This window comes from Gymnogyps californianus, chromosome 9 (genome assembly GCF_018139145.2).
Source record: "Gymnogyps californianus isolate 813 chromosome 9, ASM1813914v2, whole genome shotgun sequence".
NCBI classification, from domain to species: Eukaryota; Metazoa; Chordata; class Aves; order Accipitriformes; family Cathartidae; genus Gymnogyps; species Gymnogyps californianus.
The window spans coordinates 8,692,437-8,718,365 of record NC_059479.1 but is presented as its reverse complement, the minus strand read 5'-3'; the positions used below and the strand labels follow the sequence as shown (position 1 = coordinate 8,718,365).

Here is a 25,929-nt window from a genome sequence, read left to right as displayed (position 1 = left end):
CCGTTCACCATGCCATTTTCATCTCTACCTCTTTTTGTCTTTGCCTCTAGTTGGATATGAAAACAGACTTTCAGCGTCAGGGACAGATGGCAGCCAGCTAGCTGCACAGCACCTCAACTGACAGCAGCAACTTGACTGTTCAGTGTTGTCCAAGGCACAGTAGCGAAAAGTATTGCAGGAGGAAGTACTTTCAGTGCTTCATGCCCCTTAGCAGGCTTTTATTTTATCATGTAAGTAAAACTGCAACAGTCTCCATGGCGGGCCCATCTAGGCACAGCTCCCCACCCACAGCAGGCCCAGAAAGGTCTTCTAGCCTAGGGCCGCAGGGCCAGACTCCCCCATGGCAAGGCCCTGCCGGTGGTGAAACAGAGCTGCAGCCTGAGGGAAAGGGGCAAGGTCGGTCTGGAGCAGCGAGGAGAGCGACTGCCTTCGTCCCTGCCCCTGCCCCTGCCCCTGCCCCTGCCCCCTCCGGCCTGCAGCTGCGCCATCACTGCAGGCCTCGGCCCGCCCAGAGGCGGGAAAACGAGCCCCGCCCCCTACCGCGCGCCCACACGGCCCCAAGGACCCAGCCCTCTCCAGGAAGGGCCCTCCTCCTTCTCGCCCGCCTTCCCATTGGCTTCGCCGCTCTCCACGTGATCAGCCAGTCCGCGGCTCAGTGGCTGCGGCGTGGATAGGGGCGGGAAGGAGAAAAAAACCCGTACACGGGCGGGGGGCTACTTCCGCTCCTGCGCGCTGCGGGGCTCTGGGACGGTCACCGGCCGCGTGAGGCGGAGAGGCTCCGCGCGCGCCCGCCGCTCCCGGCTGCGCGTGCCCGCGCGCTCCCCGGCTCCGCCGCCGAGAGGGGCGGGGCGAGCGGGCGCCTCAGGCGGCGGCGGCGGCGCGGGTGCCTAGGCCCGGTGCGGGCGTCTCCCCCACCCCCCGCCGAGGCCCGCCGAACGGGCCAGGATGAGCGGTGAGGACGGGAACGAGGAGTTCTACCGGCAGCTGCAGCTCCAGCAGCAGTACGAGGCCGAGCCCGGTGGCGAGGGCGAGTCCGACCCCTTCACCTACGTGGACCCGGCCGATGGGGCCGCCTACGAGTGGGACCGGGAGAAGAAGGCCTGGTTCCCCAAGGTGGGTGCGGCGGGAGCCTCAGCGCTACCTGACGGCGGGCGGCTGGGCCCGCTCGGTGCCCCCTCCCCCCTTCCCGTTGGGAGGTGCGGCCTCCTCGCCTGGCTGCGGCCCTCTGGGGGGGAGCCTCGCGGGGTGTCTCTCCATCCGGCCGCACACCGCCGTGGGGCAGCTCTTTCGCCGTGGCATGCCGAAGTTTCCCCGAGGAAGGGTGAGAACGGAGAACAGCTGATGTTGGGTCTCTTCTCCACGGAGGCGGTTCACTTGTCTGGATTCAGCCAAATAGATGTCTGCTGCAAAGTCACTGTGGTACTGAAACGCTCTTTTTTACAGGCAAAACCGTGGCAGCTGGCGTTGTCTCCATCTGTAGCCTTACCGGCTGCTTTCTGCTCTTTTGTTGTGAAGAGCTGTAGGTTGGCTTTTCTCCTTGGCTGTGAATCTGTAGAATTGCTCGAGCCTGGTATGAAGTCACAGTCGTGTCTGGATCTTAACGAATCGGTACTGCCTTTGACACGTTTAGGTTTCTTTATCACAGTAGCTGTGGTGATCTTTGCCTTTCTGTTGACAGTGAAGAAGTGAACTAGCCTGTTAAGAGGTCTATATGAAAATGGAGTAGTATATCCCTCTTTTATTATTATCTGAAAACAATGCATGTGTAAAGATGTCTTGTTCCCTCTCCTTAGATCTTGGAAACGCGCTTGAAAGTTAAGTATATTGGCTTAGAGGCATTCCACAACATGGAAACATGTTACAGTTCTTGGTTTTTTTAATTAAATATTTTAAGTATAAAAAATGAACTTGCAATAACAGCGTGGTTCTTCAAGGTGAGAGTGACATAGATTTAATGCGTTGAGCCAATCTGCTGATCTGCAAGTGAAATAGTAGTTTTGTTACTATATAACAATGAATGAGGGCAATTACTTAATTTAGAAGTATTAAGACATTTTACATCATATACGTGATGAATATAATGCGCCAGTTCTTATTTGTGACTCTGAATTCATTGCAATTCAGAGAATCTGAGTGAGAATGAAGCCTGTGGTGCCAGGTTTATATGTGTGTGAACCTAGTAAAGTGTCCATGTAGCAGATGGCTTACGGAGGGGTAAAAACATGTGAAAAATCCAGACTCACAAAGTGGAGCAGTGGAGATCTGAGTATCCCTGGCTCCCTGTGGAGTGCTATATCGAGTAAGCACAGTAACTTTTAAAAGGGGGGTTCTTTTTTCCCCTTGTTCCTTCCCCTCTTTCTCACTTCTTTTTTTAAATTTGTCTCCTCAGGAGCATTGGTCTTTCCTAAATGCCTTTCTTATCTCAAATTTCTGTCTTGGAGAGGAGATAACATTAAGGGTTGGACAGATTATATAGGAACAGCAAAGTTCATTAGTAAATATGGTGTATAGTGGAAGCTGGTAAAGAATCATTGTGAAGCACTGTGTGTCACAGATAGGTCACTGAGCTAGATATCATAGTATCTCAGGTTACTTCATTTAGCTGATGATTATTCAACAGAATGTTTTATCAAAATAGATTTAAGGGACCGCAGGAGCCAGAAGTTGCAGTTCTTTCTCTACTCCATGAGCAGTAATAAAATTCCTTATCTCTGTTCTCTGACAAAAGATTAAAATATTCTGACTGGTCTAAGTAATCATCATCTACAGACTAGTATTGCACTGCTGCTCTACTTTGGGAATAGAGTGTCTGCTGAACTTGTACTAAAGCATGTTTCAAAGCAGTGCAAAAAGTTAATGATATTAACTGTCAGCATTCCTCAGAAAAATTTGGAGACAGTCTAATAAAAGTGATTGCAACTTCATGTATTATTTAATGATTTTTCTTTCAATGGTACTATATTGATGGATACCAACTTTTTATAGTCCTTCACAGACATAGCACAAAATCACATGTTGAATTCATCTGCCTTCCTTCATCGCTTGCTATGAAAAAACAGACGTTGAATGTCTTCTGTAGGCGTAGGGTATCAGTTCTTCATTTGGTTAATTTATTCCTTCCCATTTCAGTGTGACCAGTAGTTAATTACATGCTAGCATGTCTTGTAGTATTGTATTTCTTTTCTTGTAAGCTTAGTTACTGCAAACTGTACAACTGTATGGGTATGGAGATAGAGCTGATCTTGTTCTGTGATGTCCTCCATCAGAACTGGATTGAAGCCCCGAGTAAGAAATTCTGTGAGTGCTTGTTTTCCATGCGGGCATGGTATGACATGAGTTCCAATAAAAACCTTTATACTTGTATAAATTCCTTTATGCTGGCAAAAATGCATTTTAAATTGAAGTAGTTGTAATGGTGTATAAGGTAGGATGATAGCATATTACGGAAAAAAAAGTCTTTGTTATTGACTGGCAGAATTTGACAGTCCATGGTAGGTAATTTGCTAAGAATAAATTTAGCTTTACATGAGAACGTGGTTCCCCTTGAACTTGAAAAATGATACTGCTGCAGGAAGGTTGTTGCAGATTTAATCTCTAATTTATCAGTAGGTTCTCTGATGAAAATGAATAATATCGTTCACCAGAAAGTTTAAAAGCTTCTTAATTCTCTGGATTTCATCAACTGTGAAACTAAGGATTTGCTAAGATTGCTAGTGTCAAATATAATGAACCTGATTAGAACAGAGAGTCTTCTTTTCTTCACTAAAGGAGGTTGTACTCTTCATTTCTCTTGACATTGTGTTATGTCATGTCTGTAAGAGCAGCCACTTACATTCCTGCTCAAGGTGTGTTGCAGATCTTGTTTAGTGTAGGAGCTATTTCGTGCTAAACTTTTAAGTTGTATGGGGCGCCACAGCATCTTGTGTTATTCATGACAAGCCTGTTACTGTGACTTCTGCATTTTTGATTTGTTGTAATAAAAGCTTAGAGTTGAAACATCAAGCCTCAGATCGCTACAGAAGGTATGAGATTGCATTATTATTGTTGACGCTTACTACTGTCCGTTGTGCCGCTCTCTTAAAATAGCTTAATAACATGAAGTTTTGTTCCGTTTTGAATACAGGTGAAGCAAGTGAGCACACATCGGAGTCAGATGAAATTTTCAAAGGTTAAGGCTCAGCTTTGGGAATAAATCATTTCAGAGTGTGTAACTTCAGAAAATACTTCATAGTGCAGTGATGCTAGCAAAATCAGCTATGATGTATTATCTCTTTGCATGTTATTGCTAGTGGATAGTATTAAAATTTACCTGGCTGAAAATACTGGGTGTAATTTGTAGGGGTTTTTTGTTTTGGTCTCTAAAAGATAGACATTAGCCAATCTTATATTTTATCCAAATATAGTCTCTCTGTAGGAAAGAGCAAGCTAATTATTTATCTATTAGTAGGATATAAAGTAGAGCGTACGGCCATATAAACAGTGTGTTAAGATACGTCTCTGTCTAAGTGCAATATTTATTGTCTATCAACACAAATATATGTCATCTCTGAAAATGTTTCTGTGAAAAGGCAGATGCCTACAAATGTCAGTCGTTCATCGTCTGTGGATAAGTTGTTGGCTTACCTTCAGTGTCACTTTATCTCTTCAGCATGGTCAGGTCCACTTGGTTTCTGTCCTTTAGGCAAATCCAATTTATGTGGAAAGCAGAAAGCTTTGCTTGAAAAAAGGCAGAACTTGTGAAATGTTTGTTTAAAAACTTCATGTGCTGTATGGAATTAGTATGTTAGTCTAGTTCAGGTAGCGCCTGAAGTGGTTGTTCTTGTTGTGCATATGGCTTTACAAAGATGATTTAAAAACAGTTTTAAAATACTGTTATTTTTTATGTTGCCGGATTAGAAAATGGTCATCATCTAACTAACACTAAAACACTTACAAACCTGAATTTGTAGTTCTTTGAAATTTTGGATTAATTTTCCTAATTTCTTTTTCAGATAACGGAAGATTTCCTGGCAACTTATCATGCCAACTATGGCTTCCATGCAGATGATACAGACAGTTCATCTGCTTCTGGCACAGCAACTGAAAGTAAGCAATCAGTAAGTTCTAAGACATCAGGAACACAACCATCAGCAAATGAGAAAGGACCACAACAAACAGATCCAAAACAAAAAGGGGAAAAACGGAAGCTTGAGCCAGGTAAGTGACAAAGGGTTTCCCTCTGTGTAGGCTGCAACCTGTATAGTACTGAGTGGAAACTGGCAGTTGTTCAGTGTTATCGTGTACAGCAAAGATATGAGTTGTTCTGAAAATTTCCAGAATGGTTTTAAAATTGTATGGTACTTCATAGGTATCCTCCTAAGTCCGTATAAGGTGGAAAAAAACCAAATTAAGGCATGTTCAGAGCTTTTTCCTATGAGCAAGCAAAAATTCTTAGAAATCTGATGGGATGTGAACGTTAGTGTATGCTCCCATGTTTAATATATTGGCATAACTGAATTAGAACTCTTGTTTTTAGGATGGTTTCATGTTGAAGAAGACAGAAACACAAATGTTTATGTGACTGGTAAGTAATAGTGTTTATTTGTCTACTTTGAGCTGAAGATGGTAAAAGAGACTCGTATATGTTTCACTGACTTCTAATATAATCTATTCAGTCTGCCACTTGCAAGCTGCTTCACGTTATGTTCCTGAGTGCATGGTGTCTTTGTGACCTTTAAATTGCACATGTGGGAAAGTAATATAAGGGACATATTCCATGCTTTTATCTTTTAAATGTGATATTCTTTGAGCTGTCAGCCGAGTCCCTAATTTGAGTAAGCTACAGCCAAGAAAAACAGTTCCTGCGAGCTCCTAAGGAATAGGATAATGAGAACAAGTTTATAATAAGATAGTGCGTTGACTATACACATCGCTTAATATTTTAATCTTTAATTTTTATTTGATTTTGTAAATACATAACTAAATTATTAGGTAAGAAGGAGGAAACAGTAAGTACAAAAAAAAAGCTGGGAATAGAATGAGCAAGTAATAGGGAAGCTCAAATGAAACTATCTGTGCATTTATTATGGTATTTCTCTACCTGTTTTGGATGTTGGGGTGCTATCTTTAGGTACATACACAAAGGTACATTTGGTGGTTCTGAGCAGTCACAGAAATGCACACACTTGAATTCTCAAAAATCTTCATCCAGGCCAAACTAGCATGGAACACTGACTTAATTTTCTCCTCCTTTTTTTTTTTTTTTCCTTGTCCTCAATTCAAAGTTCAGACTTTAAAAACTCCATACATTATCAGTTGCTTTTTTTGTCGAATTTGTGGGTGGAGAAAATAGTAGTCTGTTTATAGGTTGGGTTTTTTTTTGTCTCCGATCCCTAGAGATGCGGTGGAACTTAAAACTTGGGCAGGATAGTTACATTCGTATAGGCCAGCGTGTCCACTCCAGTGTCGGTATTGTGTATAGCACTAAAGCTCTAGGTCTGCATGTTAGGGAGCACAAAGATGTTGCTGTATGTTACACCTGTTAAAAAGTAAAAGGATTTTCAGAATATTGGTATGAAGTAAAAGGTAATATAAAAAATATTGGTCCCAAGGGCAGTCATTTCTTACGGTGTATGTAAAATTTTGTCCTTAAGTTTGATATCTGTCGTTTAAAGAAACACTGTGGAGTTTTTGTGCTAATGAGGTCTTAAAAAATATTGAACATACTCAAGCCTTCTGTTTTGATTTATTTTGCAGGGTTACCTCCAGACATTACAAAAGATGAATTTGTACAAGTCATGTCAAAATGTGGAATCATTATGCGAGATCCTCAGACAGAAGAACACAAAATCAAACTGTACAAAGATAAGGAAGGAAATCTTAAAGGTGATGGCCTCTGTTGCTATCTAAAGGTCAGTGGTGCGCTGAAATGCAGTTTTTCTTCCCATTGAAGATACTTGTTGCCACTGTTTCAGAATCATATTCAGAAGATTCTTGAAATATCTAAAGTATAACTCAGAATTTAGGGGGTGTGGTGTGTGTGTGTGTGTGTGTGTGTTAAAGATTTATTCCAGAAACACCCACTTATCTGCTTGTGCACCTGATCAGTTTCCTCTTATCCACCCCTACCCTCCCCCTGAAAAAGTTCATAATGCCTGCTGAACATGTCTCTACATGTTCCTTTCTTGGGTGCCAGTGATTATGGGGTCAAATGGGGGACATCTTCCCCTTTTACTTTGAAAATATGCCACTGTGTGGCCAAGAATACAAAAATAATGAGACAGGGAGGAGCATAGTGTAGTCCTGTATTTACAGCTTTTAGTTGAGAACTGGTTAGGTTAAGAACGGTTCTTGCATTCTATATTAACCTATAAAAATTCAGGCTGCAGTACTATTTCCTTCATGTGTTTCACTTGCGAAGCATTTGCAAAGTTAGTGCTTGCAAGTGCAATCTGCTTTAATTCTGCAAGAAGCACCAGGCAGTACTAAATCAACTGCCTTGTAGTCTATGCTAGTTTTGTAATTTCAGTAGTTAGGGCTGTTTAGTGCACAAGTATAAAGACAGTCTCCACTCTAAAGGACTTTTAGGAAAACGTTAAAAATAAGTTACTTAAGAGCCTCAACATCTGCTGTTCTTGGAAAAGTGATCCAAGCTTTATAGAAAATCAGCCCCCTGAAATTTTTTTATTCTCACTTTTAAATTTGTCAGCTTGCCTTGACCATTGCAGATTAGTTTCTATGACATATTTCAATGAAATGTATGCAGTTGCTTTTGGGAGCGTTAATCTGCTGTAACAGTGGTGAAGAAATATTGGGTTTTGATAAAGAAACCATTGCCAGCTGTGTGTCAAGAGACTTGAAAGAGATACGGCATTATGGTTTTCAGTGACAGGGAATTGATTCTTAGCACAATATTCTTAATTAAATGTTATTGGAATAATTTGACTGTGCCATGTGCTTTAAAGCTTGTGCTCTGTTTTATCTTCAAATAGAGAGAATCAGTTCAACTTGCATTGAGACTTCTGGATGAGGCAGAAATTAGAGGCTATAAATTGCATGTTGAAGTTGCAAAGTTTCAACTGAAGGGGGAGTATGATGCAAGCAAAAAGAAGAAGAAATGTAAAGACTACAAGAAGAAGTTGTCTCAACAGCAGAAGTTTGTATTTTTTATTTCAGTAAAATATTGCTTGAATTCTAAGTGCTGTTAGTAAAGCGCTGCTTTCTTTCAAAGGCAATGCTAAGAGTTATGCAAAAATTGAAGTCTTATTTGACAGTGAAATAGCTTAAATAATACACACTTGGAGGGGAGGAACTCCTAAATTAAATGTTGACATAATGAACTTTGTCGTGATTGACACATTAAAATAATACATAGGGAACCAAAGTCCTTTCAGAGATAGAAGAGAATATTACAACTCTGGGGAGATAAAAGACACTTTTTCTTAGTGTGTGAGAAAGTGCAAGTCCTGTCACGGTATCTAGGCTTACTTTTATAAGATAATAACACTCTGGCTGTCCACATATTGTTTGTACCATACTTTACTAGTTGCAAGGGGCACGAGATGATAGCTTCCACAGGAGCAAATACTAAAATATCTTTGTAGATTCCCCCAGACATCTCTCTCTGGTATAAAATATACTGGTTTTTTAATTGTACCTAGATTCATTGCTTTTGTCACTTAGAAATTGTTTTTCTGCCTTTTGGAACGAAGAAGATGCGGATTAAAGAAGAAAGACGTTTCAGTATATAGGACTCTTAATATTGTAATGAAAGCAGCATTCCACTAAACATTTTAAATAGTAATGCAGAAGTATTTTGCCATAGTTGAAGGGAGCAAAGGCTACTTGATATCTTATCAATTAAAAATAAAAGTAGCTTGAAGTGTATCTGCCTCAAAGATACATTGCCAGTTCTTGCTGTAAGAAGTCTCCAGTGTGGAGAGAGAAGTATGAAAATAATGAAATTGCACTTGACGGTGATTTGTGTGAATAATCTGACTTCAGTTGGTGTTCCTTTTGAGTTGAAGAGCATAATTTACTTGTGAGACTACCTTCATTGGAAATCCAAGTTTTCTTCAGCTAAAGTAGCAGGTACAAGAAGGAACTTAAACAAGATTCCACCCCACCCCCCAAATATAAGATTCTGAGATTTAAAAGTGTAAGTGAATGTGTCCTTTTTTTGTAATAGGATATAAGGTAGGCATTTCTACGAGAAGAAACATTTTTCGTGAGAAGGCAAAGTCATAGAACAGATGCCCTGAGTTATATTGCTAGTTTGTGGCAGTGGGTCTGTACACTGTGGAACAAAATACATCTTGCAGTAATGCTTGTGTAAGACTCAAGGTGTTCTTGCATGCTTGTTTAAATAAAAGCAGTTAAATTTTACCAAAGGGAATAGTGGATTTCCTTTTTTACAAAATAAGTTAGGAAAAAATGGTAAAATAGTGACATTTTTATTATACTTGACAGCAGCTGGTTCCTGTATCTGAGCTGATATTAGGAAGGAATTAAAACTTAGAAGATTATTTTTTCAGTGCTTAAGAAAATGCTTTGATTTTTAAAATAATTTATATTCCCTATGTGAACATTTAAGTACCTTAAAACCTCAACTGCTTTGTAGAAGTAGTGGTAAACTGGGTGATTATTGCATTTTTTAGAAGAATAACTTAGCTCTTTGTGTCAAAGTACATGTTTTAGTTGATGTATTGCAAGAAATGCCAAATTAATGATTTTTTTTCAACAAATACTTGTAGAAACTGAAGAGAGCCGCAACAATATCTTCTTACTGTTGCTTCATTTCATTAGACAGCTGGATTGGAGGCCTGAGAAGAAAGATGGTGCAACTCGAATGCGACATGAACGCATCGTTATTATCAGGAATATGTTTCATCCAAAGGACTTTGAGGTAGGAGAATGCAACTTGCTGCTGTAGATTGTGCTGTTACAGTTAACATTGTCTGAACTTTCTGCCATAAGAATTTTAGCAAAATTCTAAGCAGATGAGAACAAAATTAAACTTGCTGTTTGGGCAGGATTTTTTCCTGTGCCAAGCATCTCCTTAAAATTCATTCATCTATTTCCAAAAAGCAAGAAAAAGATGTTGGTAGGAATGTATTTTTCAAATTAGCCTCTTTCACTGTATGTATCCTGACAATATTCCTTTTTGGGATGGAAAGAGGAGTAAACAGTAACTATGTTAGAATGGAGGAACCAGCACAAAATAGTCTTATTAATGAAGTAGCATTTATTAAATTCAAATAAGGGCTGTCTGCCAACTCCCAAGTGGCTTTGAAAATGCAGCATAACAACACTTAATTTATGAACTTTTAATAGATTGGCAGATGCGTTCCATTGGTGATTGAGCAAAAATAAAACTGAGAGGTAAGTGCTTCTGTTTACTTAAACCTGTGTGATTGCATTGCAGGAGGATCCCTTAGTGCTAAATGAGATCAGAGAAGATCTGCGGACAGAGTGTGAAAAGTTTGGTCAAGTAAAGAAGGTTCTCATATTTGATGTAGGTATTTTTTACATGTTGTGTTGGCAGAATTGATGTAATGTGTAAAAGCGCAAAACATAGAGGATTCTTTAAATACGAGTGGAGCATTTATTTGGTTTTGTGTGTTTATTTCATGGAAACTTGACAATCTTTCAGTATTTTAAAATTAACTGTTTTGGAAATTTATTTCTAAGCACCTATCTACTTCAGCCTATGTGAAGGCACACTCTAACTCTTCCTGATAACTTGGATACATGTCACAAGTTTGAAATTTTATAAATGCATTTATTTGTAGCTAAACTATCTGAAATGTTTGTTTTCTGTGTTCAAAAAGTCTGTTCTGTGTACCAATTGAACAGAATGTGTAAACTTGCAAATTGAATTTTTCAAACATGATTATGTATGATCAGGATGGAGCTATGTCCTGATAGATTTTGTAACACAATCTAAAAGATGTTGGAATAAATACACTATTTAGAAAACTATCAAATGAAAGTTGTCTCTCCTTACAGCGACACCCTGATGGTGTGGCTTCTGTGTCATTTAAAGAAGCAACAGAAGCCGATCTGTGCAAGCTAACTCTAAATGGAAGGTGGTTTGGTGGCCGTCAGCTCAGTGCTGAAACATGGGATGGTGTAACGGATTATCAGGTAGCCTTTCATGGTCCTATTTTATCAAATATTTCTTCCAAACTGTAAATCTGTTTTAATTTGAGAACTGCTTGGTGTTCCCATCCCCATAGCCTTCCCCTGCCCACCCTTGCCCTAGCCTGCTTCTCCTCAAAAACTGCTAGCATGTCTCCAAAAAATCATCCTTAATTATTCAATTTAGCAAAAAGCTAAAGGACCTGTTAAATGTTAAAAATTGTGTGTTGGAGATGTCAACTTAGAGGATTAACCACTGGATGTACAGATCATTAGTTCACAGTCAACAGGGCCTATTGAAGTCTTGAGATATTACTGCAATATAAATGTTTGTATAATTTTATCTGTGTAAATATTCACTTTTACAAGTATGACTTTGTAATGATGTGTATAAACATATCTTTAATAGGTGGAGGAGACTGCAAGAGAAAGGGAAGAAAGGCTCAAGGTGTGGGGATCATTTTTAGAAGATCCTGATGCAAAGGAGCAGCAAACTACGTCGGATTCAGATTCCGCAACAAGTAGCGTTCAACTGCCTGAAGGCAGACAACCTTCAAAAGTTAATGACACATCTAAGGAGGATGTAAATGATGAAGCTCATAAGAGGGAGAATAATGGTGAGGGCATTAATGAAGATGGTGCTCCATCTACAGACAGCAGCCTTGCAGGCAGTGATGTTGAAGCAGATACATAACATCTTTAATGCTTTATGAAAGCATGTTTTTTAGGGTGATGTTTGAGTTTATCCCTTTCTTCAGGGTGACTGCAGACCATATTAGAATGTCGTCAGCTGTGTGCTTTGAAGTTTTCATTAAAAGCAGTATTTAATGAGGTTCTGAAAGTTTATATTGATTGGCTGTTCAGGTAAAGTAACTCAAGTTGCCAAGAATGCAGTAAAACTCATCAGGCTTCTTTTGTTCTAACTATGCTTGTCAGTGTTTCATTATGTAAGTGTGAAATATGTTCCAACCCTTAAGTTTATGTAACTATATGTAACTTAAGTAATGCAAAGCTATTACAAGATTTGTGGATTTTACTGTTAATTTTCCTGTACCCCTTGGAACTCGGTATCTCGTCCTTAAAAATGATTCTTGTCCTGAGTACTTTGGATCATTTTCTGGAACAGATGCTGTGATACGTATAGGGTGAATGCATGGGATATGTTGCTATGCATTAAGTAGCAATGGTAAGAGTAGTACCAAATCGCAAACTTAAAGGAAGTGGAAAACAAACAACATTGCCATAGCCAACATAAGGCAAACTGAGTGAAGATAGATTATTAAATTACAGCATTCAGTAAATTATTTTTTTCTTCCCCTGTTTAGATCTTCTGTTGATGCTTAGATCTTCTGTTGAGGCTGGAATTAAGTCAAGGAGACTAGAAATGCATGAACACGCACATTCTAGGCCATAATGAAATAAGACTGATCTTAAACTCTCATGGTCTGTATGCAGTAGATATGCAAAATAGGCTTTTGATTGATGTGTTAGCTTTGTTTAGTTTTTGCTTTAATATTAGAGTAAAGGTTTTCGTTTAACTTTGTTAGAATGATGAGTGTGAGTTCTCTTCAACATTTTAGTTTAGCCTTACCTGCTCATCAAAGCAGGGAGGATCTCCCATATTTCAAAAAATTTAAAGGCTTTTGGCAACTTGAAGTACATTTGTTGTGCAAAAGTTAGAATACTTGAAAATATGCTTTCAAATAATATTCTTTTATATGGAAAAAGCAAATGCTAGCACTCTTAGAAATATTTCCAAAAGCAAGGATTTAGAAGACATTCTAACTTTAGATATCTTAATAAGTGGCAGGCTTTCAAAAATAACTTCGAGGGAGCCGTTTTGGGCATAGTCATTCTTAATGTAGAATCCCATTATTTTGATAGCTAAGGATAGAAGAATATGGATTTAGGCACTAAACAATTAAAACATTGGTGCTAAATTCATAGCACGCTGTTCATATGCACGTTTGTAAGGAGGATCTTCTGAATTTTTTAATTCATACTGGATTGCAAGAAACCATAGATGCTAATTCTTCCATTTCCATCCTGAAGTATTCAGAATACTCTGAAAATTGGTATTTTCAAACTTTGTGCTCTGAGATTACCATCTATATTTTTTCCGGAAGTCTGTATGGTACTCTAAGGTTGTTTTGGGGTTGGGGTTTTTTTTAATATGTAATGGATATGTATGGGTAGCTATGCCAGCCAGAGCATCCAAGTTAACACGTGCCACTGTGGTTATAAATTACGTCTTTTTGTGACAAAATATCTGGTCTTAGCACAGAGATGATATTTGAATTCAGGGTTTAAAAGTCTGGGGGCTCATTATAAGTTGGCATGACAAATTTCCGATTTTGAGTTGCATTATAAAGAAGAGCTGTAACTTGCCAGCTAAGGAAGATCACTTTCTCATCTTTACAAGTGTGTCAGCTGTATGTTTCAGCAAAACAGGCGTTTGAACAATTCAGGGAATCTGAAATACTGCCTGGTTTGTAGCTGCACATAGTGGCATATTCAGATGACATCTCTGGGTTGTGTTGGTTCTGCCTTAGTTATTTTTATTGGTAATAAGCACCACAGACCTTTGAGGGCTGGAAGTTTTTGCATACGAAGAGTGTAATTCAGTGTGGTGGGTATTGCTTTCAGTGCTCCTTTTTTCCTTCCAGCTTCTAGACTCCAGGCTTTAGATCTGTTAGACTATTGTGTTTTGTTAGCTTTTTTTTTTGAGAGCCTAGTCGTATAACGCTCTACACAGTTAAATCACCTGTTTTACAGTGGAATTGCAACTGATATAGGGGAACTATTGACAAATGTATAAATATTGTACAGTTCTATGAAGCCTTATCATGGTATCAGATATAAAAAATAAGGTTAGTGTTAGTGTTTGAAAAAAGACTTTGAAAAATAAAGAATCATTATATGTGCAGTAACCTTCCTCTCTCCAATTGATGTACAAATTTGATTGGCTTGCTTCAAAAGTCAAACATGATGTTAGTCTTTTCACCTTTTCCTCTAGACTTCACACTGAAGTAGAGCACTGACAAAGACTGAGACCAAATGCTTTCCTGGCTTTCCTATTAACTAGGATTCTTAAGAAAATAAAAGCTGTTTTTCCATGAAAATATGTTGTTCTGAAGTGCGGCATTACACTCAAACTGGTATTTTCCTTTTGTCTACCTCTGTTATTCCCCAGTAAAATGTAAAAATATATTTTTATAAACTATTCATTGAGTTATTGAGGCATTTAATAGTCTGTGGAGAGGTTAATGCAGCTGTGACTTTCTTTTCAGCAGATTTTCATTGAGACCGAATTCTTTTGATGTTTTCCTTTTTTAAATGATGCAAATTTTTATAAATTAATCTGAACATAAATTTTTTCACAAAAGTTAAAATTACTATTTTGAAGTATGATTATGAAAATCTTGTAGTATAGAGCAGTAATGTTTAATAACAAATTTTAACAAATCTGAAGCTGAACAAGCTGAGTTCCTTTTTGAACTTACATTTTTTTCTGACTGAGCATCATGATAAATTGGTAAGAAGTTAAAACCCCAATGCAATTTTCACTATATTTGTTCTTTAATTAAAAATGCTTTCTAATGACTTCTCTTGCTCATGAGAAGTGACAAAATCAAAGTTTTTGCTCAGTTTCTAATTTTTCTTAGGTTCCATTCCAGTGTTCCAGTATACTGCATGTTCCTTCATCCCTAGGCTTTTGGTGAGAGGTTCATTTTAAGAAAAGCAGTCTCCTTCCCTCTGTGTATTATGAAAATAACTAGCAGCAGGTTGAAACAATTTGTGGATAATCGTCGTTGCTCCGTTTTGAACTAGAGAAATATCTGTTTCTACTAATTCGCACAGTGTGACAAAATGGATGTGAAACCACTTAAATAGAACAGCAGGGAAAGAGTATTAACTAACTGGTACTTCAGCATAATTCGGCATAGATAATCACTTTCTTAACCATGCAATACAAAATCAGTTGCTTAGCTTCAAGATCTGTTGGTGGTTTGCTTTACAATCACATGCTATTTAGTGGTTTGCTGGCAAGGTAATTGTACGGAGTTAAAGTATTCATCAGAGATTACATGGTTTGAGGAGCATGGCCAAGGTAGACATCTGGAAACAAAAAGCCCCAAAAGAAAAGGCACGTAAGTTGTAGCAGGTTCTCGAATGTTTATATACAGCTGTAAAGAGAGAATTAGTTTCATTTTGCATCAAAATGTTTATCTGTTTCTCCTGCTGACTTATTTTAATTACTTTTTTTAATTGAATTTCAGTCCCTCGTACAACTTACATTTTGTATAAGGATTGCAATTCACTTAAAATCATTAGTATGTTAAATGCAGTGCATTTTAGCTAAAACATGTCCTAGACATTATTCAGTTAAGGTTAATCTATTTACAATTACAAATACTTAGCTCAATTCACTTGAGAAAACTTAAAGGTAGTGGATGCTTCATAGAAACCCAAACTTGCCTTTAAATTTTCCAGTAAAATTGATATCCATACCCTGAATTCTTGAACTGTATAACCTAATTAAATTCTTTAAAAAAAAAAACAAACCAAAAAAACCCCCAAAAAACCCCATACCTATAGATTTGATTGGATTTTAAATTCTTATTTTTATTTCTGAATTTGAGGAAACATACTGCAGTATGATAAATGAATTATGTAAGTTGTGTACTTGTGTTGATTTGACTTGTGTGTATTTTAGTGCTCGTTATACAAGGCTTGAAGTCTTACTGTCAGGATACTCTGAAAGTTCTGTAAAATATAGAATTATGAAATCTTTTGCAGCAAATTGTTTTTTGCTCATTCTGTAATATGAAATTATATTGTTAGATTAAACTTTTCAGTAAGTTGACTTGGAATTTTTCTGACAGGTTATTTTCTTTCCATAAGTTAAATTGATCATTTTCATTTATCCTTTAGAAAACCAACATTTAAAAAAAAAAAATCATTTGAATAATCTCTAGACCTGTGACAGCATCTGAGAAACCCTTGATTTGTCTTCAATTTTGTTTCTTAAAGGGGTTGTGTTTTATACTACCTTTTTAATAAACAAACTCGTGAACAAAACAAGTCTTTTCTGATTAGTTTTGAGATAATGTATTTGTCTTTTTTCCTCAGTAAAAGATACCGTAGCATTTGGTGCCCAGTGACTTCCATTTATAAAGCATATGTGTTAACATGCCAGAGCTTTCCAACTGGAGTCCAGTAGACATGTCGCTAGAACTGTAAGTGTTCACAGTGGGACATGGTATTTGTTCCCTCTTCGTGGGTTTTGTCTCAGACTTCGTTCTGGCTTGGTGTGTTAATGGACCCTGCATGAAGATGAAAGGAGCCGGAGGAATGCCTGCAGACACCATAGTTATAATTGAGGTTGGGGGGAGGTGTGGGTGTTCGTTAAGGACAAGCAGAATTTCAATTTTTATTCTCAGAAATGAAGATTTGTTGTTGTTTCAAAGCTTAACATTTTGAATGCTTAAAGAGCGCTGGAAATCGGTTGTTTCAATTCATAAACTACAAAGGAATAGGGATGAGAATCCCATTTTTACCCAGTAGTTCTTTGGAGTGTTCACCTAGGAGCTTTAAACTGATGATATGTAACAACTTTACAAGTGCTTTAACTGCCAACCTAAGGAAATTCTTGAATGAAGTCTTGGAAAGCTTTAGCAGAAGAAATGTCTGCCATAGGAAACAGTTTAGAAAAGGAGATCAAAGAAGGGGTGATTGAGATGTTGAGGGCACTTGCCCTGCTGATAGACTGAAATCCAGTCTGTCTCACAATGCAAATGTGTTTAAGCAAAGAGTGTCAATAAAAGACTAAGCACCGTCCCGGAAAATCTTACAGCCTGGTAGTTAAGTTGTTCTGGGAGATGGCAGAGGGCGGATTCATATGTATTTAGGCATAGGGAATTGGATTGTGCTCTCCTACTTTCTGGGTGAGTAAACAAACTCCTAAGCTACTGCATAAAAGACATAATGTCACCAGTTTGGTGTTCCCCAGTGTATTTTTCCAGCTGAGACTGGTAAATTTGACCCTGATTCAGTATTTCTGGAATGGCTGCAATTTGGTAATTTTGGTAAACTTACTACAAAAAAAACTACCGCAAACTACCTGTTTCTTGCTACAGCCCTTACAGAACAAGAATGATATTTTCTGAAGATTTCTGTAGTAATTTAAACAGATCCAGCGAAGAACAGAGAGAAAATTGGTTATCCAGCTTATCTGGGATGGAGACAGGTGATCTCTTCCTTCTTGCAGATTTTTGTAGTTAGACGCTTAATGCTGAATATGCTGTAACCTGGCGTAGGAAAGTCCTTTCTGACCCTGGCCAACTTTGGTTCTCTGCCATAACTTGTGTATCATCTTACACTGAACTCTTCCGAAGTCCAGACGCTGTCTTCTTTATTGTGTACACATTGTCATAAAAAAAACCTACTTACAATCGTATTTTCCTCATTCCTGAAACCTCCTAACCTGGTTGACTTGTTGGAGTGCATTTCATGCATTCTTAGCAGATAGGCTGAAGGAAACGCCTAGTTCACTCGCAGCTAGAGGCTAGAAAGCATGTAGGGAGTTCATGAACGTTGCTTGTCTCCTCCTGCAGTCACTGCAGAGTGCACATAGCCTGCCGGGGCAAGGATCCCAAACTGCTGGACACAGCATGACCGTCCCGCATCTGGAAAATCTTACTGGTGTGACACTGCTCATGACAGTGAGTTAAGGTAGGAGAATTCAGTGATGATTTCAATGTATGTTCACTGACTTTCTCAAATGTTCCCTTATTTGAAAGATACTTGATGAAAGAGGACGCCTGCTTGTTAAATTGTTGCTTAATACTTGGGAAGTGGAATTTTTTTTTATTTTATTTTTAAAACTGGTTTGGGCTGCATGAAATAGAGAACAGAGAGTTCCCTGTCTGATGCTGCAGTGATGGGAAATTAATACTACGAGCAAGGGTGGGGAATGTGAAAAATACTGTAAAGTATTGTCACTTGTGGTGAGCAGTCAACAACCATGTCTCTTAAGCCTGTGTTGACCATGCATCCTTGTCCACCTGAAGGACAAATAACTTGGACAATTACTTGCGCTATTTTGCCGTAATTAACCCATTCTGAGAGTAGTGTGAGACGAGCTGAGGCGGTTTCATCCTGAGCTCCGCTTCTACTATGTTTTGACAACAGTTTGTGGCAGACACAGATCGGAAGGATTTCTGCCTTTTTTTGCAGACTTCCTGCTGGAAGACGGAAGAATGGGAGGTTGAGGTAACGAAGACCACAGTGCTCCAAATCTAAGTCCTGACTCTTGGGACATTAGATTCCTCATGTGCATATGGTTCACTGAGAGGACTGAGATATAACCTAGGTTATATCCAGCCTTCGTATGACTGCTTGTTGGAAAGCACAAGAGGTTTTTGAGGGCAATGAGAAAAAAAATGGATAAATGATCATTCTTTTTTTTTTAAAACATGTATTATTTTTCTAGCATTGTAACTACTGCGGTCACAATTCACACAAGCGTAACAGCTGCTACACACCAATAAACTGTGCTAAAAGAGCTTACAATTAATGTCACGAGCAAGTTAAGCATGTTAATAAAGTGGTACAAGATGCAATGGCTGGCTTGCGCTGAGTGAGGAACAGGAAAAATAAACCTCTGGGCCAGAACTAATGCTTTTTAAATTGTATGTTGATGTGTAGTGGTAGAGCAGTGTAGGATGAGCTGGTTTGCTGCTTGCTGTTGAGATGGCCTGATGTAGTCCTTTCACAGGCCATACAGTCGCTGATGACTTTGCCAAGCTTTCACCGCTTGGGTTGGAATTTTCCATGGCAAGCATTGGCCTCCAGCTGAGCAACCAGAAAGTTTCTTAACTTAAACAGTGGGTTGCTTTCTAAAACAAGACTGGGAAAAAATAGTGTCTCTTCCTGTGCTTGAAGTTCTTCCAGTTGTTTGGCTGGGTTGTGCTAGTTCCTGCTCCCCTCATGGGCCTTGGGAAGGTGCCTGTAAATCAGGAGGAAGGTTTTTTGGTTTAAGTTTTCTGTGTTTGGGAAAGTTTGGTCAGTTTTAAAGTTCTGAAAGATTGTCTTCTGAATCAGACGACTGTTACAGAGTATCCCCTTGCATTTCCTAACTGGTGACCAACCTGTATTTGTCCCATCCCCACCACTGTGTTCAGGTGGCCCAGGGAAAGCATGCAAGGGCAAAGCAATAGAACTCCTGAGACGAGGACTGAGGAACTCCTGAGTTTGAATGTAAATTGGTAGTTGATGACAGAGGACTAGGGCTAGCTGAGCAAGGGATCATGAAGAGGGGGAGAACTGACCAGAGAATATGGGGAAGGTAGAGCTAACGAGCAAAACCAGACATAGAAGCAAATGATAAACATGGACAAGAAGTTTGTAGATGAAGGCTTAAGATTAAAAAGGGGGATGGATTATGGCTGGCTAACCTTAATCCTTGTATTTCTTAATGTCTGAATACTTGGCTTTGCAGCCTGAACAGTCTTTTCACGTGTAAGGAACACTGAGAGAGTGTTGACACATTTGGAGGCAGCCTTTGCAGATACTTCAGAATACCCTTCGAGACGCAGATGAGTGCAATGTTTATTAGGAAGCTTCTGAGGATTGGGGGGTTTATGATTAGAAAAGAAATCAAATAAAGGTATCGGAATAGGTTAAGCAACGCTGCGTATTGCAGGATTAGTTGGATGGAAACACAAATCTAATGATTCATTAGGTTTTGCATGATACAACTGGCTATTGGCCGAAGGTTTCCCTGGTCCCTGAAAAATAACAGCCGCCTTTTTGCTACCAAGGTAAATCAATTATGCTGTGTGGTGTGATGAGCTGACAATGAGACTGGAAAATTGAATAGAAACAGCAGGCAATTCTCACTGCATTCATAGCCTGAGCGTTGCTAAATATGATTTTGATTACAGCAGAACATATGAGCTCTGGTTGTAGAACTAGCTCCCCTGCGGCCAGAAACTGCACAAATGCATAAAAATGATGCTTCTGCAGGGCAAGCAGTGACGTTCCTTGTCCTACTCTTACCATATCTGGCAGCAGAGGTTTTTAAGGAGAACAAAAAGGAGTCTTACAGTCTTCTATTGACTTCCTGCAAACTATTTTAGAGTAATTCCTGCCTTAAATCCATAACTTCTGGTTGAGCTACAGTGTGTGTTTTAGCAGTCTTGCTACCGAAGTTTTAAGCAACTGGCAGACCCACCACATTCCCAGGTAAGTTGTTTCAAACAAAAAAGGGGGTTTTGTTTGTTGGTGTTTTTTTTTTTACTTGAATTTGCTGTAATTTGAATTTCCAATAATTTAATCTGAGTGTTTTTCTAACAGGTGAAGCAACTAACTACTCTCAGAAGTCTTTTCCTTGTGGAGGTCTGTGCTGAACAGTGATCAAGGTACTTCAAACTTCACCTTATCTAAAATGATTTTAAGTTCCAATGAGTATTTTTTCTTCTTTGATTTTTTTTTTTTCCACTCTGTCAATGTGTTTTTTGAACAATGCAAAAACCAGAATTGGACAAAACATTTTGATTAGTTCACCCTGAACTTCATCCAGGGCTAACGTCACCTCTGAATTATTTGTCCAGGTGCTTCAGTTCTTTTAGCACAGTTCCATCCTCAGGGCATATTTGCACAGTACTGGGTCCTAAGCCCAGGGTTATAAAGATGGGTGAAGGCAGAGTGAGAAATGACAGCTGGTGAATAGATGTGCCCATTTTATTTTTCAATAGAGCTGATGCTGTGGCATTGACAGGTAACTCATACAAGGTTGGTATCCATCAGGGCCTCTGCATCTCTGAGCCATTCACCACTCTGAAGATGCAATATCCTATACTGATGTTGCATATTGTACAGTTATATCAAACTTAGAGTTCACCAGCAAAAGATACTGCTGTGAATGAGTTAGACAAATAGGACTCAATATGTCTGATTGGGAGAAATGGACTCCCATCACAATTCTGAAAAATGTAATGCCTATTTATTGAAAGGTTTCTCCTTTTGTTTTATACTTAAAGCATTTCATATTAGAAGTATATACTAATGAAATCTGTAAAGAAAAGGTGTATGGAAGAAGCAGAAACCCAGATAAAGAATCTAATCTTGCTAGTAACAGCTCTTCTGGCCCTACCAGTTTCAGGAGGAAGACGGGCTCACCACTGACTGTGCACTTTAAGTTGAATAGTATTTCTTTGACTGGTCTGGTTGTTTTTTTTTTTTTTGACAGGGGCTGTTGGTTATTGAAAATGGAAGAAACAAGGAAGCTCTCTCCAAAGCTGTGTAAAAGCAAAGAACCTGTGAAAACAGAATGGGGGTCTCAGAGTGTTGTATTTACATATTTCCAAGGGGATATTAACAGTGTGGTAGATGAACATTTTTCTAGAGCTCTAAGCAATGCCAAGAACCCACAAGACCTGAGCACAAAGCACAAGGGTGAAACTGTTGTCCTGAAGAATGGTGAGCTGCTTTCTGTGTGTGAGCGTGGTGTTAGACAGCTTTCACTACAGAATTTAAGATGCAGTGTGGTTACATTTGGGATTGTATGCAAACAGAAAGCAAGAAAATCATGCTTGAAAAGCCCTGGATTATGTAGCTGGGACTTCCTGGGTAAATCTCAGTGTTTGCTGGGGTGCTTCCCAAGCTCTTCCTGGGCCTGTTGGCAGGACTAGGTCCTCATTTTCCAGCCAAGAGCCTCCATCACTGTCAGATGCGTTAAGTGTATTATGACTTAATTTGTTGTCTTTGCAAAAATATATTTGTCTAAGCTTGCAATTGTTAAAACCTATGCTAGTGGCCTGTAAGTAAACACGTGTAATATTTATTTGAAAGTAGTGGTGGTGGTGGTGTAGTCTGCTTTTAGTATGAATTTGTTCTTGATTTTTAAGATAAGCAGCACTAAAGTGAATATGTATTTCTTTAAAAATGAGTATGCAATCTCGTAGCATTCCCTTAGAAGTCCATTGGAATTTGCCTCTGAAAAAAGTAAGAGTTGATGAGACTTCAGATGTTTCTTTCTCTTTTTAGTAGATAGCCTGTCTCCCCATCAATGGAATTTCTCTTCACATTGCTCCAAACCATATCCGTCATCTTCTGCTACAAGCATGTCAAATTCTGGTCTGAATTTTTCTGCTGCTGGTATGGCAGGCCAATACCAGCCATCAGCTCTGCGGAGTCATCCAACTCAACCTGCAGATTTATGGCCCTTCCCTTCGATTGGGACTCCCAGTCTTACCAGTTCGGTGTATCATCATGCCTTGCCTGACCTGCACGCGGTAGATGAACCGATCTCTGACAGGAAATACGGTTCTCTTCTTGGTCTTCTGCAACAGGAAAGGTGCCTAACATCCATGCAAGAATGTACCATGAAGCAACACTCAAGTTCTGCTTGTATGACTGGACCTGCTAGGTTACAAAATATAAGTCAAAGTTCAGCTCCTGGGGGAGGTAAGGAAATACTTACTATTGCTTTATTCTTTGATGGCATCCTATGTAAAAAGACAAAATAATATAGTCTGTTCCTGAGGTTCTCAAATTGGAGCCATCTTTGGCCCAGCTCATAGAAATTCTTTTCAATAGTTAACCCATGCTGTATGCTGTGGTACTTGGGATTGATTAGCTATATAGTATGGCTTAATCAAAAATATGCATTGCCCACTTGCACAATATTTTACCTTCTGGCTGACATCAGGGAGATATTTTAAATGAATATAAACATTACCCACAGTGCTATCAGGATCTCTACCTTACAGGTAGCAGGTAGGGTGGCACTGTGTGTACTGGATGCTCCTGTATTATGACCAGAAATGGGTGGCCAGGTAAGAGCCCTGGGCAACCTTGCTGGGTAGGGCATTAGTGCTATTCTGAATATAGGATGTGAAACTGCAGCCCTTACCAGAAAGGCCAGGGATTTCTGTCGCTCCCCAGTCTCTGTAGCTGGAAGGACTAGGGTAAAGGGGCTGGCAGGCCAGCCTTGCCTTGTCTTCCAGCTAATTGCTGCCTTCCATGAAGCACTGCTGCCCTGTGTGTCAAAGGCTGTGATTGCTCTCTGCAGTAGATTTCCCAGAGGTAATGCAATTCAGGCAGAAGTGATGATTGTTGCTTATTTATTATTAACAATTAGTAGGAATCCCAATCCTAGATACTACCAGCACACAGAAGAAAGATGGCTGGTGACTGAAGTCCGTTTCCCGGGAGCTTATGTCCCCACAGCATCTAGGTCTGCTGGACAAAATTGCTCCCTTGTGAGTAATTTCTGCCTTTGAGAAGTTGTCTGAGATCAAGCTTCCTAGCCAGAGCCCTGGTGCCCTGTTAGGGTATGCCTGCGTTGCTGTTGCTGGGCGTTACCCAGATAGTCAGCTTGGCACTGGTCTCCAAGAAAAAGGGTTGTGAAATTGTTTAGGGAGTCTGCTGGAAAAATATGGTGTGTCCTACCTGGTGCTTCTAGATAAAAAGGACCAGGCATGTGAAGAAATGATCCTGAGTCTTAGGTTTTGAAAAATAACCAGCTGTGAAATACTTACTGGTTACCTGGTTTCTAATCTGCGTCAGCGGGAATTTGGCAGAACGTGGGCTAAAACTACTGTTTATATCTACAGGCAGTCTTATCCACAGTTCCTCTTTTGAGGCTATACCAAAGCTATGTTGTTATGAGGACCCCAGCTGTAGGTGTGTTGCTAACTTATTCCTGCTAGAGTGTCTAATACCTGTCTGTGCCTGTGCATGGAAAAGGGAGAGTGCATATGTCTTCAGCTGGAATACAAACTTTCTGCTCATGGAACATAGATAGATTTAGCTGAGACTGTATGTATGTGTTGCACAGGCACACACCCTAGACTTTTTGCAGCTAGTAAATGACAGTCTCATTACTTTAAAGACACTGCCTGGACTTCTAGGATTTAATTTAAGAACAAGGTTAGGTGCTCTCTTCCCCCAAGGGGGCAATGTGAGCCTATCAAGGCTTGGGAGCCGAGGAACCAACTCCTGCAAAAAAGGAGATATTTCATGAAACTGGTCTTGGGATCAAAAAAAGGAAGCAGTGCTAACAACAGTGGACTTTTGTTCAAAATTTCAGAAAGAAAATGAGGGGGGGGGGAAATTGAAAAGGAAATTAAACAGCTTAATGTTCCCCAACCATTGCCAATTAAAGCCTTTTCTTTCAGGATGTTTACAGGGCCTTTCTGAATACTCGGGTAGCCTCATAACACCACGTGTGTAACACTGTACATGTGCTTATCAGGCAACCCAGAAAGAACAGATAAGAAATGGCTGGCCCATGTTCGCAGGGAGTCTTTGGCAAGTCCCTAGGATGTGTGCATCTAGTCTGGCTGTGGGAATCCGTTTCTTGGCTCGGTTAAATATACTTCTTGTTGTGCTGTGTCATGTTTAAGAACAGCTGATATTTATATTTATGGAAGTGTATATTGCTGTGCCAGACAGCACAGAGTTCCCCAGCACCTGTGCTATAGGCTGGGCTGCAAAAGCACAAGGTTTCTTTAGGAACTACTGTCTACTTTTAGCTCTATGTTGGATCTCTGCTCATCTCCAGTATTTTATTTTTTTTAAGAGAGGAAAGCAGGCTCTTACCAAGGCTCAGAAAATCCCAGTGTAAGCCATGCCACTGCAGGTGAGTAATGAAACCAGCAGGTTTGGGACAAATTAATACTCACCTACGAAGGATAGCTGCCTTGCTTATGCAAGCAGAATTAAAGATGCTTCCTTGCTTGCTTCCAGACTGTATTTCAAAAGCTTGCTTTTCCCCCAGATATACACACTATCTCTCATAATTACATTAACAGAGAAGAGGGAAAACATTCTATTAAAATGAGATACATGATTTTCTAACTCCATCTACCTTAGTTTTTGTGGTTATACCATCAGCCTGCCACTTCACAACACCTATTTTGCACTGGCTCTCCAAGTTTCAGATCCCAGAAAGACAGGACACCCCTTGGTTTGTACCTCAAGCACCCGGCTTCAGGCTGAGGTCCCTGTTGGACCTGTGTGCTGGCATTACTGCAGTTTTCACCAACAAACCCGCCACACTGCTAGGAGAGTTGTTCTAAGACATTATTCCCAAAGTATTCAGGCTTCCGTATTTTTATTAGTCTCTTGAGACTGTGTCATACCCTGATGTTGGTTCTTTGATGTGCTGTATTTTGGGGGTACTTTGGATGGGTCATTCTGGTTATGCTAGTAAGGGCCCTCTTGCATCAGACCCAAAGGTACAATTTTGTTTGCACAACATCGTAAGAGATTGCATGGACTATGCTGTTTGACTGTCCTGATACTGGTGTGTCTTTCAGATATTCAGATTCATGACAGAAGACGAGATTTGTACTTTTAGCAACTGGAAGTTTCTACTTTATTCTGAAAGAGAAAGTTCTTGCTGTGAACTTGTATTATTTGCAACTGTGAATCAAGAAGAAATGAACTGCAGCTATTCTGTGCTTTTTCTCTCAATAGGAAGAACACATGTACTATTTACTATTTGGGGAATGAAAAATCATCTTTTTCTATTCAGTAAATAATTTCTAATAGCTATGGTATTAAACCTGACGGTATGTTTGTTGTGAAGAAATATTGTCTACCTAAGGCTTTTCACGTAGCCCTCTTGAAAGGACTCTTGGCACTTTTTAATCTTTCTGTGTTTATTCATTTACCGTCTCTTGATAAGAAGCACAATTCATATCAATGCAGTTGATAACTGATAAGTGCAGGGATGCAGTTAGCATAAATTCAGTGCTGCAGCTTCTGAGCTGATTTGATATCTCCATATTGTTTAAA

At 39.5% G+C, this 25,929-nt stretch overlaps 2 protein-coding genes across 2 annotated transcripts; both read left to right on the top strand.

The window, feature by feature from the left end:
* The first annotated feature begins 851 nt into the window (after positions 1–851).
* HTATSF1 (HIV-1 Tat specific factor 1) lies at positions 852–16,194 on the top strand. The gene is made up of 9 exons (XM_050901609.1): positions 852–1,113; positions 4,992–5,196; positions 5,516–5,563; positions 6,736–6,890; positions 7,971–8,134; positions 9,784–9,883; positions 10,403–10,492; positions 10,987–11,124; positions 11,528–16,194. Exons 1-9 carry the CDS (start codon positions 946–948, stop codon positions 11,810–11,812), a joined length of 1,353 nt encoding a protein of 450 aa, XP_050757566.1. The 5' UTR covers positions 852–945; the 3' UTR covers positions 11,813–16,194.
* Positions 16,195–20,317: 4,123 nt separating this feature from the next.
* Positions 20,318–25,682, top strand: VGLL1 (vestigial like family member 1). Its single transcript, XM_050901791.1, has 6 exons — positions 20,318–20,367; positions 20,479–20,543; positions 21,374–21,603; positions 22,174–22,590; positions 24,710–24,769; positions 25,449–25,682. The coding sequence occupies exons 3-6, from the start codon at positions 21,393–21,395 to the stop codon at positions 25,487–25,489; spliced, it is 729 nt and encodes a 242-aa protein (XP_050757748.1). The 5' UTR covers positions 20,318–20,367; positions 20,479–20,543; positions 21,374–21,392; the 3' UTR covers positions 25,490–25,682.
* The last annotated feature ends 247 nt before the right edge of the window (positions 25,683–25,929 follow it).

Excerpts from the sequence above, each read along its gene's own strand:
- VGLL1 (XM_050901791.1), top strand. The coding sequence starts at position 21,393 with ATGGAAGAAACAAGGAAGCTCTCTCCAAAGCTGTGTAAAAGCAAAGAA. Across the intron at positions 22,591-24,709 it reads AAGTTCAGCTCCTGGGGGAG|AGAGGAAAGCAGGCTCTTAC; the intron begins GTAAGGAAATAC and ends ATTTTTTTTAAG. Across the intron at positions 24,770-25,448 it reads TGTAAGCCATGCCACTGCAG|ATATTCAGATTCATGACAGA; the intron begins GTGAGTAATGAA and ends TGTGTCTTTCAG.
- HTATSF1 (XM_050901609.1), top strand. The coding sequence starts at position 946 with ATGAGCGGTGAGGACGGGAACGAGGAGTTCTACCGGCAGCTGCAGCTC. Across the intron at positions 6,891-7,970 it reads GCCTCTGTTGCTATCTAAAG|AGAGAATCAGTTCAACTTGC; the intron begins GTCAGTGGTGCG and ends ATCTTCAAATAG. Across the intron at positions 11,125-11,527 it reads ATGGTGTAACGGATTATCAG|GTGGAGGAGACTGCAAGAGA; the intron begins GTAGCCTTTCAT and ends TATCTTTAATAG.